The sequence below is a fragment of the Coregonus clupeaformis genome, unplaced genomic scaffold, assembly GCF_020615455.1.
Source record: "Coregonus clupeaformis isolate EN_2021a unplaced genomic scaffold, ASM2061545v1 scaf0447, whole genome shotgun sequence".
In the NCBI taxonomy this organism is placed as follows: domain Eukaryota; kingdom Metazoa; phylum Chordata; class Actinopteri; order Salmoniformes; family Salmonidae; genus Coregonus; species Coregonus clupeaformis.
In genome coordinates this window covers 149,080-162,500 of record NW_025533902.1, presented here as the reverse complement: position 1 = coordinate 162,500, position 13,421 = coordinate 149,080, and the positions used below count along the sequence as shown (strand labels likewise).

The 13,421-nt window shown below is 49.8% G+C and overlaps 1 protein-coding gene across 1 annotated transcript in view; it reads left to right on the top strand.

Annotated features, from left to right (window-relative positions):
- The window catches only part of mkrn1 (makorin, ring finger protein, 1), a 38,407-nt gene that overhangs the window by 14,535 nt on the left and 10,451 nt on the right, over window positions 1-13,421 (top strand). The window contains exon 3 of the mRNA XM_045215462.1: window positions 3,251-3,471. Within this exon, the coding sequence (XP_045071397.1) occupies window positions 3,251-3,471 (221 nt within the window). The remainder of the gene's footprint in view (window positions 1-3,250; window positions 3,472-13,421) is intronic.

Genomic DNA, 13,421 nt, shown 5'->3' with positions numbered 1-13,421 from the left:
CTCTGGATAAGAGCGTCTGCTAAATGACTCACTACTGTAAGTCTCTCTGGATAAGAGCGTCTGCTAAATGACTTAAATGTAAATGTGGTAGTAGTCTACACACAGGTGTGTATATAGAACAGCAGTAGTCAGAGGTTCTGAGGGAGCTACCGTGAAGCGTTGTCATAAATAAATAAAAAGTTGGATGTAAGATGAGTTCAGTTCCCTGCAAGAAAAGAACTTGAGGAGTGGATGACATGACTATATTTTGATAGCCTACAGTACCAGTCAAAAGTTTGGACACACCTACTCATTCAAGGGTTTTTCTTTATTGTCTACATTGTAGAATAATAGTGAAGACATCAAAACTATAAAATAACACACGTGGAATCATGTAGTAACCAAAAAAGTTACTACATAAACAAATCAAAATATATTTTATATTTGAGATTCTTCAAAGTAGCCACCCTTTGCCTTGATGACAGCTTTGCACACTCTTGGCATTCTCTCAACCAGCTTCACCTGGAATGCTTTTCCAACAGTCTTGAAGGAGTTCCCACATATGCTGAGCACTTGGCTGCTTTTCCTTCACTCTGCGGTCCGACTCATCCCATCATCCCAAACCATCTCAATTGGGTTGAGGTCGGGTGATTTGTGGAGGCCAGGTCATCTGATGCAGCACTCCATCACTCTCGTTTATGGTCAAATAGTCCTTACACAGCCTGGAGGTGTGCAAAGCACCATCACACCACCTCCGTGCTTCACGGTGGGAACCACACATGCGGAGATCATCCGTTCACCCACACCGCGTCTCACAAAGACACGGCGGTTGGAACCAAAAATCTCACATTTTGGAGTCATCAGACCAAAGGTCAGATTTCCACCGGTCTAATGTCCATTGCTCATGTTTCTTGGCCCAAGCAAGTCTCTTCTTATTGGTGTCCTTTTAGTAGTGAATTCTTTGCAGCAATTCGACCATGAAGGCCTGATTCACACAGTCTCCTCTGAGCAGTTGATGTCTGTTACTTGAACTCTGAAGCATTTATTTTGGCTGCAATCTGATGTGCAGTTAGTGGGCTCCAAAATGACTGGCACACCTGACTGGCAATGCACAAACCAATACTTTATAATTATATTGTTTATATTTTTTAGAGAAACTCAACGTGAGAAATACTGTACTATATTAATGTTCCAATGGAACCTACAAAAACATTTATTGATTTAATTAAAAATCTATGTCCTCCAAATCAAGGTTTCACAATTAATGGCACCTTTTGAAAGTTTATTGTAAATAACATCTACCAAAATTAAACCAGGAATTAAATTCCACTTAAGTTTATCTAAGTCTTATGGAACTATATTGAGCCATTACATCACTTCCTGTTTCACAAGGGTATAAAAAAAATGAGGTAACACGCATACACTATCCCTTTGTCATCCAACACCATGAAGAAAACATAAGACCTGGCAGTTCAAAAGAGACAGATGGTTGTAGACCTTCATAAATCTGGTCATGGCTACAAGAAGATCCACAAACGATTGAATATACCAATTATATATATATATATTTTTTTTTAAAGATATGGAACAGTTGAAAACCTCACGGGTAGAGGACACAAATGCATTTTGCCGCCCAGGGTAGGGAGGAGGACGGTGAGAGAAGCAACAAAATCCCCAAGAATTGCAGGCCCTGGTGGCGTCTTGGGGTCACCAGGTTTCAAAAAGCACCATCAGACACCGCCGCCACCACAACCACAGGCTCTTTTGGAAGGGTTGCCAGAAGAAAGCCCTTTCTTGACCCCAAGACACAACGCTTGGAGTTTGCCAAACGTCATTTAAATTATGACTGGAAGAAGGTGCTCTGGTCAGATGAGACCAAAATTGAAAGTTTTGGTCAGATACAGCATCGGCATGCAAGGAGAGGCACCTCATACCCACGGTGAAATATGGTGGTGGGTCCAGTGATGTTTTGGGGCTGTTTTAATTCCAGAGGTCCAGGGGGCACTGGTTAAGATTTGATGGCGTAATGAATTCCAACAAGTATCAGGCAATTTTGGCTGACAATCTGGTTGCCTCTGCCAGAAGGCTGGGACTTGGCCGTAGCTGGACTTTCCAACCAGACAATGACCCAAAACATACCTCAAGATCCACACAGAAAGGGTTTCTGTGACAACAAAATCGATGTTCTGCCATGGCCATCTCAGTCGACCTGACCTCAATCCAATCTCAAATCTGTGGGCTGATTTGAAGAGGGCAGTTGATAAGAGCAAACCCAAGAATGTGAAGGATCTTGAAAGGATCTGCATAGAGGGAATGGTCCAAAATCCCTCCCAAATGTGTTCCTTAACCTTGTCAAACATTACAGGAAATGACTCCATGCTGATATCCTTGCCAGAGGTGGTTGCACTAAGTACTAAATGAGGAGTGCCAATAATTATGAAACCCTTGATTTTGGTGACATTTATTTTGTATTAAATAATTGTATGATTTTTGGTTGGTTCAATTGAAACATTTAATAAAGTACAGTATTTTTCACATGTTGGTATTTTGAGTTTCTCTATAATTATATTGTTTTATATTTTTTTAAAGTATTGTTTGTGCATTGCCAGTCAGGGGTACCAGTAATTTTGGTGCCCACTGTAACTCTAATGAACTTATCCTCTGCAGCAGAGGTAACTCTGGGTCTTCCTTATCCTCTGCAGCAGAGGTAACTCTGGGTCTTCCTTATCCTCTGCAGCAGAGGTAACTCTGGGTCTTCCTTATCCTCTGCAGCAGAGGTAACTCTGGGTCTTCCTTTCCTGTGGCGGTCCTCATGAGAGCCAGTTTCATCATAGCGCTTGATGGCTTTTGTGACCGCACTTGAAGAAACTTTCAAAGTTCTTGACATTTTCATGTCTTAAAGTAATGATGGACTGTCGTTTCTCGTTGCTTATTCGAGCTGTTCTTGCCATAATATGGACTTGGTCTTTCTTCTGTGTACCCCCCCCCAATACCACAAATTAAGTTAAGAAGGCACACCTGTTAATTGAAATGTGACATTCCAGGTGACTACCTCATGAAGCTGGTTGAGAGAGTGCCAAAGCTGTCTTCAAGGCAGAGGGTGGCTACTTTGAAGAATCTCAAATATAAAATATATTTTGATTTAACTGTTTTTTTTTGTTGTAGAAAATAGTAAAAATAAAGAAAAACCCTTGAATGAGTAGGTGTGTCCAAACCTTTGACTGGTATTGTATATAATCTCTCTCTCCTCTCTCCTCTCCTCTCCATCCAGGTTTGAACACTCTAAAGAAGACATGCCTGGGCCCAAGCCGACGCTGCCGTCCTCTGCCTCCGCCTGCGCCCCTCCCTCCCTCAGCGCTCCAGCCCCTCTGCCCAGTGGACCAGGGGCTGGTGAGTCAGCAGATGGCCCAGAGAACCCCCATGGATCAGGGGCAGGGGACTGGGTTATGGCAGCAGAGTTTGTGCCAGGCCAGCCCTACTACTGGGGACGGGGTGAGTGTGTGTGTGTGTGTATAGGAAGCTTATGATTGAGCCTACTTGTACATAATTACACAAGTGCCTTTAAAAAACGTATAACACGTACTGATAGCAAGGTGCAGCCTGTGTCCAAAACATTGCATCTTGTCTGGTTCAGTTATTCAACGCGATGGTCTTTACCACGTCCTGATTATCACACTGGCTGCCCATCATTCAGTCCCCAGGAGACTAAAGCTTCTCTCAACCCTATCACACTGGCTGCTCATCATTCAGTCCCCAGGAGACTAAAGCTCCTCCCAACCCTATCACACTGGCTGCTCATCATTCAGTCCCCAGGAGACTAAAGCTCCTCCCAACCCTATCACACTGGCTGCTCATCATTCAGTCCCCAGGAGACTAAAGCTCCTCCCAACCCTATCACACTGGCTGCCCATCATTCAGTCCCCAGGAGACTAAAGCTCCTCCCAACCCCATCACACTGGCTGCCCATCATTCAGTCCCCAGGAGACTAAAGCTCCTCCCAACCCTATCACACTGGCTGCTCATCATTCAGTCCCCAGGAGACTAAAGCTCCTCCCAACCCTATCACACTGGCTGCTCATCATTCAGTCCCCAGGAGACTAAAGCTCCTCCCAACCCTATCACACTGGCTGCCCATCATTCAGTCCCCAGGAGACTAAAGCTCCTCCCAACCCTATCACACTGGCTGCTCATCATTCAGTCCCCAGGAGACTAAAGCTCCTCCCAACCCTATCACACTGGCTGCTCATCATTCAGTCCCCAGGAGACTAAAGCTCCTCCCAACCCTATCACACTGGCTGCCCATCATTCAGTCCCCAGGAGACTAAAGCTCCTCCCAACCCTATCACACTGGCTGCCCATCATTCAGTCCCCAGGAGACTAAAGCTCCTCCCAACCCTATCACACTGGCTGCCCATCATTCAGTCCCCAGGAGACTAAAGCTCCTCCCAACCCTATCACACTGGCTGCCCATCATTCAGTCCCCAGGAGACTAAAGCTCCTCCCAACCCTATCACACTGGCTGCTCATCATTCAGTCCCCAGGAGACTAAAGCTCCTCCCAACCCTATCACACTGGCTGCTCATCATTCAGTCCCCAGGAGACTAAAGCTCCTCCCAACCCTATCACACTGGCTGCTCATCATTCAGTCCCCAGGAGACTAAAGCTCCTCCCAACCCCATCACACTGGCTGCCCATCATTCAGTCCCCAGGAGACTAAAGCTCCTCCCAACCCCAGAGACATGTTGTCTCCCTGTGATCTCCGGGGAAGTATGAGGTTTGCGAGCACCAACCTTTCAGCTGAAACTCCTCATCAATAAAGTGTACTGTCAGACTAATGTAGGGAACCAACTAGGCACCACGCCAGGGGTTGCGTTCAGTTTACTACGTCGTTGGAACGGTTTGTACTGAACGACAGCACCGTTTTCCGTTCAGTTGAATGTTCGGTTGCGTTTTTATGTACTGAACGCAGCCTTGACCCTCTGAGCTAATTGATCAGTTCAGTGATTGCCTAAATCCAACACACCTGGTCTTCCAGGTCTGTTTAAATTAAAAACCAGGAAGTTCCTGCATCATTCCAGGACCAGGGTTGGTCTAGCCCTGTCCTAGACTAAAGGTCTGTTGTGGCAATATTGATCATGTTTGAGCTCTGTTTCAACTTTTTTTTGTTAATGTTGGGATGGCGACTTGGGAGAAATGGGCTATGTGCGAGATGGAACGTTGTATCACCTGACCCAGCTTGTTTGTCATCTTCTTGAAGCCGTCTTTGCTGACAGTGTAAATAGGAACCATGTCCTTTGGCTATGTGATAGACTCTGTGATTTTTCTGTGTCTGCGGGATGTTTTTTTTTTTGTAGGGCATTACACTTGAAAGCGCATCGGCAATCAATGCCTGTTTTAACGTAGGTGGCTGGCTGTGGCCGAGGGGCTGTGGCTGAGGGGCTGTGGCTGCTGTCTGTCGCTTGTTTTCACCAGGCAGTCGCCGTAAAGTAAGGACGGTTCTTCTTCAAATCATTGAATACATTTGTCGTATTGCTGCTGCTTGTTGCCACAACTGAAGCACTTTTTGCGCAGCACTTGCATTTGGTTAACATCGGTTTGCCTGTAGCCGAAATACTGCCTTACCTCTGAAGATGTGTTGAAATACTGCCATACCTCTGAAGATGTGCTGAAATACTGCCATACCACTGAAGATGTGCCGAAATACTGCCATACCTCTGAAGATGAGCCGAAATACTGCCATACCTCTGAAGATGAGCCGAAATACTGCCATACCTCTGAAGATACGCTGAAATACTGCCATACCTCTGAAGATGTGCTGAAATACTGCCATACCACTGAAGATGTGTTGAAATACTGCCATACCTCTGAAGATGTGTTGAAATACTGCCATACCTCTGAAGATGAGCTGAAATACTGCCATACCTCTGAAGATGTAATGAAATACTGCCATACCTCTGAAGATGTGCTGAAATACTGCCATACCACTGAAGATGTGTTGAAATACTGCCATACCTCTGAAGATACGCTGAAATACTGCCATACCTCTGAAGATGAGCTGAAATACTGCCATACCTCTGAAGATACGCTGAAATACTGCCATACCTCTGAAGATGTGTTGAAATACTGCCATACCTCTGAAGATACGCTGAAATACTGCCATACCTCTGAAGATGTGCTGAAATACTGCCATACCACTGAAGATGTGTTGAAATACTGCCATACCTCTGTCTCCTGAGTGGCGCAGTGGTCTAAGGCACTGCATCGCAGTGCTAACTGTGTCACTAGAGATCCTGGTTCGAATCCAGGCTCTGTCGCAGCCGGCCGCGACCGGGAGACTCATGGGCGGCGCACAATTGGCCCAGCGTCGTCCAGGGTAGGGGAGGGAATGGCCGGCAGGGATGTAGCTCAGTTGATAGAGCATGGCGTTTGCAACGCCAGGGTTGTGGGTTCGATTCCCACAGGGGGCCAGTATAAAAAAAATAAAAAAAAATATATATATATATATATATGTAAGTCGCTCTGGATAAGAGCGTCTGCTAAATGACTAAAATGTAAAATGTAAAATGTAAGATACGCTGAAATACTGCCATACCTCTGAAGATACGCTGAAATACTGCCATACCTCTGAAGATGTGCTGAAATACTGCCATACCTCTGAAGATGTGCTGAAATACTGCCATACCTCTGAAGATGTGCTGAAATACTGCCATACCTCTGAAGATGTGCTGAAATACTGCCATACCTCTGAAGATGTGCTGAAATACTGCCATACCTCTGAAGATACGCTGAAATACTGCCATACCTCTGAAGATGTGCTGAAATACTGCCATACCTCTGAAGATGTGCTGAAATACTGCCATACCTCTGAAGATGTGCTGAAATACTGCCATACCTCTGAAGATGTGCTGAAATACTGCCATACCTCTGAAGATGTGCCGAAATACTGCCATACCTCTGAAGATGTGCTGAAATACTGCCATACCTCTGAAGATGTGCTGAAATACTGCCATACCTCTGAAGATGTGCTGAAATACTGCCATACCTCTGAAGATGTGCTGAAATACTGCCATACCTCTGAAGATGTGCCGAAATACTGCCATACCTCTGAAGATGTGCCGAAATACTGCCATACCTCTGAAGATGTGCCGAAATACTGCCATACCTCTGAAGATGTGCTGAAATACTGCCATACCTCTGAAGATGCGCTGAAATACTGCCATACCTCTGAAGATACGCTGAAATACTGCCATACCTCTGAAGATACGCTGAAATACTGCCATACCTCTGAAGATACGCTGAAATACTGCCATACCTCTGAAGATGAGCTGAAATACTGCCATACCTCTGAAGATACGTTGAAATACTGCCATACCTCTGAAGATACGCTGAAATACTGCCACACCTCTGAAGATGCACCCTTCTTTGGCACCAAATAGACGTTCTCATTAACACTATTAGCAGTCCTCAGACACGGAGGGTCACCTTTGTCCTCACAGACACGGAGGGTCACCTTTGTCCTCACAGACACGGAGGGTCACCTTTGTCCTCACAGACACGGAGGGTCACCTTTGTCCTCACAGACACGGAGGGTCACCTTTGTCCTCACAGACACGGAGGGTCACCTTTGTCCTCACAGACACGGAGGGTCACCTTTGTCCTCACAGACACGGAGGGTCACCTTTGTCCTCACAGACACGGAGGGTCACCTTTGTCCTCACAGACACGGAGGGTCACCTTTGTCCACACAGACACGGAGGGTCACCTTTGTCCACACAGACACGGAGGGTCACCTTTGTCCACACAGACACGGAGGGTCACCTTTGTCCTCACAGACACGGAGGGTCACCTTTGTCCTCACAGACACGGAGGGTCACCTTTGTCCTCACAGACACGGAGGGTCACCTTTGTCCTCACAGACACGGAGGGTCACCTTTGTCCTCACAGACACGGAGGGTCACCTTTGTCCTCACAGACACGGAGGGTCACCTTTGTCCTCACAGACACGGAGGGTCACCTTTGTCCTCACAGACACGGAGGGTCACCTTTGTCCTCACAGACACGGAGGGTCACCTTTGTCCTCACAGACACGGGAGGGTCACCTTTGTCCTCACAGACACGGAGGGTCACCTTTGTCCTCACAGACACGGAGGGTCACCTTTGTCCTCACAGACACGGAGGGTCACCTTTGTCCTCACAGACACGGAGGGTCACCTTTGTCCTCACAGACACGGAGGGTCACCTTTGTCCTCACAGACACGGAGGGTCACCTTTGTCCTCACAGACACGGAGGGTCACCTTTGTCCTCACAGACACGGGAGGGTCACCTTTGTCCTCACAGACACGGAGGGTCACCTTTGTCCTCACAGACACGGAGGGTCACCTTTGTCCTCACAGACACGGAGGGTCACCTTTGTCCTCACAGACACGGAGGGTCACCTTTGTCCTCACAGACACGGAGGGTCACCTTTGTCCTCACAGACACGGAGGGTCACCTTTGTCCTCACAGACACGGAGGGTCACCTTTGTCCTCACAGACACGGAGGGTCACCTTTGTCCTCACAGACACGGAGGGTCACCTTTGTCCTCACAGACACGGAGGGTCACCTTTGTCCTCACAGACACGGAGGGTCACCTTTGTCCTCACAGACACGGAGGGTCACCTTTGTCCTCACAGACACGGAGGGTCACCTTTGTCCTCACAGACACGGAGGGTCACCTTTGTCCTCACAGACACGGAGGGTCACCTTTGTCCTCACAGACACGGAGGGTCACCTTTGTCCTCACAGACACGGAGGGTCACCTTTGTCCTCACAGACACGGAGGGTCACCTTTGTCCTCACAGACACGGAGGGTCACCTTTGTCCTCACAGACACGGAGGGTCACCTTTGTCCTCACAGACACGGAGGGTCACCTTTGTCCTCACAGACACGGAGGGTCACCTTTGTCCTCACAGACACGGAGGGTCACCTTTGTCCTCACAGACACGGAGGGTCACCTTTGTCCTCACAGACACGGGAGGGTCACCTTTGTCCTCACAGACACGGAGGGTCACCTTTGTCCTCACAGACACGGAGGGTCACCTTTGTCCTCACAGACACGGAGGGTCACCTTTGTCCTCACAGACACGGGAGGGTCACCTTTGTCCTCACAGACACGGAGGGTCACCTTTGTCCTCACAGACACGGAGGGTCACCTTTGTCCTCACAGACACGGAGGGTCACCTTTGTCCTCACAGACACGGAGGGTCACCTTTGTCCTCACAGACACGGAGGGTCACCTTTGTCCTCACAGACACGGAGGGTCACCTTTGTCCTCACAGACACGGAGGGTCACCTTTGTCCTCACAGACACGGAGGGTCACCTTTGTCCTCACAGACACGGAGGGTCACCTTTGTCCTCACAGACACGGAGGGTCACCTTTGTCCTCACAGACACGGAGGGTCACCTTTGTCCTCACAGACACGGAGGGTCACCTTTGTCCTCACAGACACGGAGGGTCACCTTTGTCCTCACAGACACGGAGGGTCACCTTTGTCCTCACAGACACGGAGGGTCACCTTTGTCCTCACAGACACGGAGGGTCACCTTTGTCCTCACAGACACGGAGGGTCACCTTTGTCCTCACAGACACGGAGGGTCACCTTTGTCCTCACAGACACGGAGGGTCACCTTTGTCCTCACAGACACGGAGGGTCACCTTTGTCCTCACAGACACGGAGGGTCACCTTTGTCCTCACAGACACGGAGGGTCACCTTTGTCCTCACAGACACGGAGGGTCACCTTTGTCCTCACAGACACGGAGGGTCACCTTTGTCCTCACAGACACGGAGGGTCACCTTTGTCCTCACAGACACGGAGGGTCACCTTTGTCCTCACAGACACGGAGGGTCACCTTTGTCCTCACAGACACGGAGGGTCACCTTTGTCCTCACAGACACGGAGGGTCACCTTTGTCCTCACAGACACGGAGGGTCACCTTTGTCCTCACAGACACGGAGGGTCACCTTTGTCCTCACAGACACGGAGGGTCACCTTTGTCCTCACAGACACGGAGGGTCACCTTTGTCCTCACAGACACGGAGGGTCACCTTTGTCCTCACAGACACGGAGGGTCACCTTTGTCCTCACAGACACGGAGGGTCACCTTTGTCCTCACAGACACGGAGGGTCACCTTTGTCCTCACAGACACGGAGGGTCACCTTTGTCCTCACAGACACGGAGGGTCACCTTTGTCCTCACAGACACGGAGGGTCACCTTTGTCCTCACAGACACGGAGGGTCACCTTTGTCCTCACAGACACGGAGGGTCACCTTTGTCCTCACAGACACGGAGGGTCACCTTTGTCCTCACAGACACGGAGGGTCACCTTTGTCCTCACAGACACGGAGGGTCACCTTTGTCCTCACAGACACGGAGGGTCACCTTTGTCCTCACAGACACGGAGGGTCACCTTTGTCCTCACAGACACGGAGGGTCACCTTTGTCCTCACAGACACGGAGGGTCACCTTTGTCCTCACAGACACGGAGGGTCACCTTTGTCCTCACAGACACGGAGGGTCACCTTTGTCCTCACAGACACGGAGGGTCACCTTTGTCCTCACAGACACGGAGGGTCACCTTTGTCCTCACAGACACGGAGGGTCACCTTTGTCCTCACAGACACGGAGGGTCACCTTTGTCCTCACAGACACGGAGGGTCACCTTTGTCCTCACAGACACGGAGGGTCACCTTTGTCCTCACAGACACGGAGGGTCACCTTTGTCCTCACAGACACGGAGGGTCACCTTTGTCCTCACAGACACGGAGGGTCACCTTTGTCCTCACAGACACGGAGGGTCACCTTTGTCCTCACAGACACGGAGGGTCACCTTTGTCCTCACAGACACGGAGGGTCACCTTTGTCCTCACAGACACGGAGGGTCACCTTTGTCCTCACAGACACGGAGGGTCACCTTTGTCCTCACAGACACGGAGGGTCACCTTTGTCCTCACAGACACGGAGGGTCACCTTTGTCCTCACAGACACGGGAGGGTCACCTTTGTCCTCACAGACACGGAGGGTCACCTTTGTCCTCACAGACACGGAGGGTCACCTTTGTCCTCACAGACACGGAGGGTCACCTTTGTCCTCACAGACACGGAGGGTCACCTTTGTCCTCACAGACACGGAGGGTCACCTTTGTCCTCACAGACACGGAGGGTCACCTTTGTCCTCACAGACACGGAGGGTCACTTTTGTCCTCACAGACACGGAGGGTCACCTTTGTCCTCACAGACACGGAGGGTCACCTTTGTCCTCACAGACACGGAGGGTCACCTTTGTCCTCACAGACACGGAGGGTCACCTTTGTCCTCACAGACACGGAGGGTCACCTTTGTCCTCACAGACACGGAGGGTCACCTTTGTCCTCACAGACACGGAGGGTCACCTTTGTCCTCACAGACACGGAGGGTCACCTTTGTCCTCACAGACACGGAGGGTCACCTTTGTCCTCACAGACACGGAGGGTCACCTTTGTCCTCACAGACACGGAGGGTCACCTTTGTCCTCACAGACACGGAGGGTCACCTTTGTCCTCACAGACACGGAGGGTCACCTTTGTCCTCACAGACACGGAGGGTCACCTTTGTCCTCACAGACACGGAGGGTCACCTTTGTCCTCACAGACACGGAGGGTCACCTTTGTCCTCACAGACACGGAGGGTCACCTTTGTCCTCACAGACACGGAGGGTCACCTTTGTCCTCACAGACACGGAGGGTCACCTTTCAGTCCTCACAGACACGGAGGGTCACCTTTCAGTCCTGACCAGCATCTAACTGCGCGCTCTAAGCGGGAACGCTTGTGATTGGCCAACATGTGCATGCCATGCAGAGAGTGAGAGCCCGCTTGTGATTGGTCAGCATCCTCTGTGCAGGTAGAGAGTGAATGAACGGAGTCTAACGCATCTCATTGGAGGAGGTCCCATAGTCTAGTTTTTTGTAGTATTAATGGAGTGTCAAAGAATATTGATTGCATACATATTGCAATTTTGATCATGGATAGAGCAGGTGTTCCTAATGTTTTTGTACACTTAGTGTATAAGGAATAGGGTGCCATTTGGGATGCAGATGGGATCCTTAGCTAGCTCAATATAGAGGCGAAAGAAACGCACACCTATTTAGGTGAGGTGCTGGCTGACAGAGTAGAACACTAGAAAAATGAAAGGAAAGCCTCACTCTCTCTCTAGGAGCTCAGATGGAATAATTGAATATCCTAATAACCAACGTTTGGACAGACAAGCTGTCTTCATCAGGGTATAGTGACAAACAATGCGGGTCACTAGTTCATATAGTGTCAAAGGGAGAGCAAGGTTACGTCCTAAATTGCACCCTATTCCTATGGGCTATGGTCAGAAAATGAGTGCAATATGTACGGAATAGGGTGCCATTTGGGACTCAGATGGTGTCCTTAGGCTAGCCCAACTGCGGACAGGGTGAGTTTGTGCCAGCCTGCCAGGTGGTATCCTTAGCTTGCGGTTAGGGTGAGTGAGTGTCCAGAGCCACTGATATGCCAACGGTGCCAGTCGCTGCCAACTTCTGCCACGTGGCCAGACACAGTGTGAAAGAAAAGGCTTTTTGGGGGATGATTTTGAATGTAGCGGTCTTCCTGTCTGTCCCTCTGTCTCCCTATGGGGTGGACTTGATGTACTGTAGCGGTCTTCCTGTCTGTCCCTCTGTCTCCCTATGGGGTGGACTTGATGTACTGTAGCGGTCTTCCTGTCTGTCCCTCTGTCTCCCTATGGGGTGGACTTGATGTACTGTAGCGGTCTTCCTGTCTGTCCCTCTGTCTCCCTATGGGGTGGACTTGATGTACTGTAGCGGTCTTCCTGTCTGTCCCTCTGTCTCCCTATGGGGTGGACTTGATGTACTGTAGCGGTCTTCCTGTCTGTCCCTCTGTCTCCCTATGGGGTGGACTTGATGTACTGTAGCGGTCTTCCTGTCTGTCCCTCTGTCTCCCTATGGGGTGGACTTGATGTACTGTAGCGGTCTTCCTGTCTGTCCCTCTGTCTCCCTATGGGGTGGACTTGATGTACTGTAGCGGTCTTCCTGTCTGCCCCCCTGTCTCCCTATAGGGTGGACTTGATGTACTGTAGCGGTCTTCCTGTCTGTCCCTCTGTCTCCCTATGGGGTGGACTTGATGTACTGTAGCGGTCTTCCTGTCTGTCCCTCTGTCTCCCTATGGGGTGGACTTGATGTACTGTAGCGGTCTTCCTGTCTGTCCCTCTGTCTCCCTATGGGGTGGACTTGATGTACTGTAGCGGTCTTCCTGTCTGTCCCCCTGTCTCCCCTATGGGGTGGACTTGATGTACTGTAGCGGTCTTCCTGTCTGTCCCTCTGTCTCCCTATGGGGTGGACTTGATGTACTGTAGCGGTCTTCCTGTCTGTCCCTCTGTC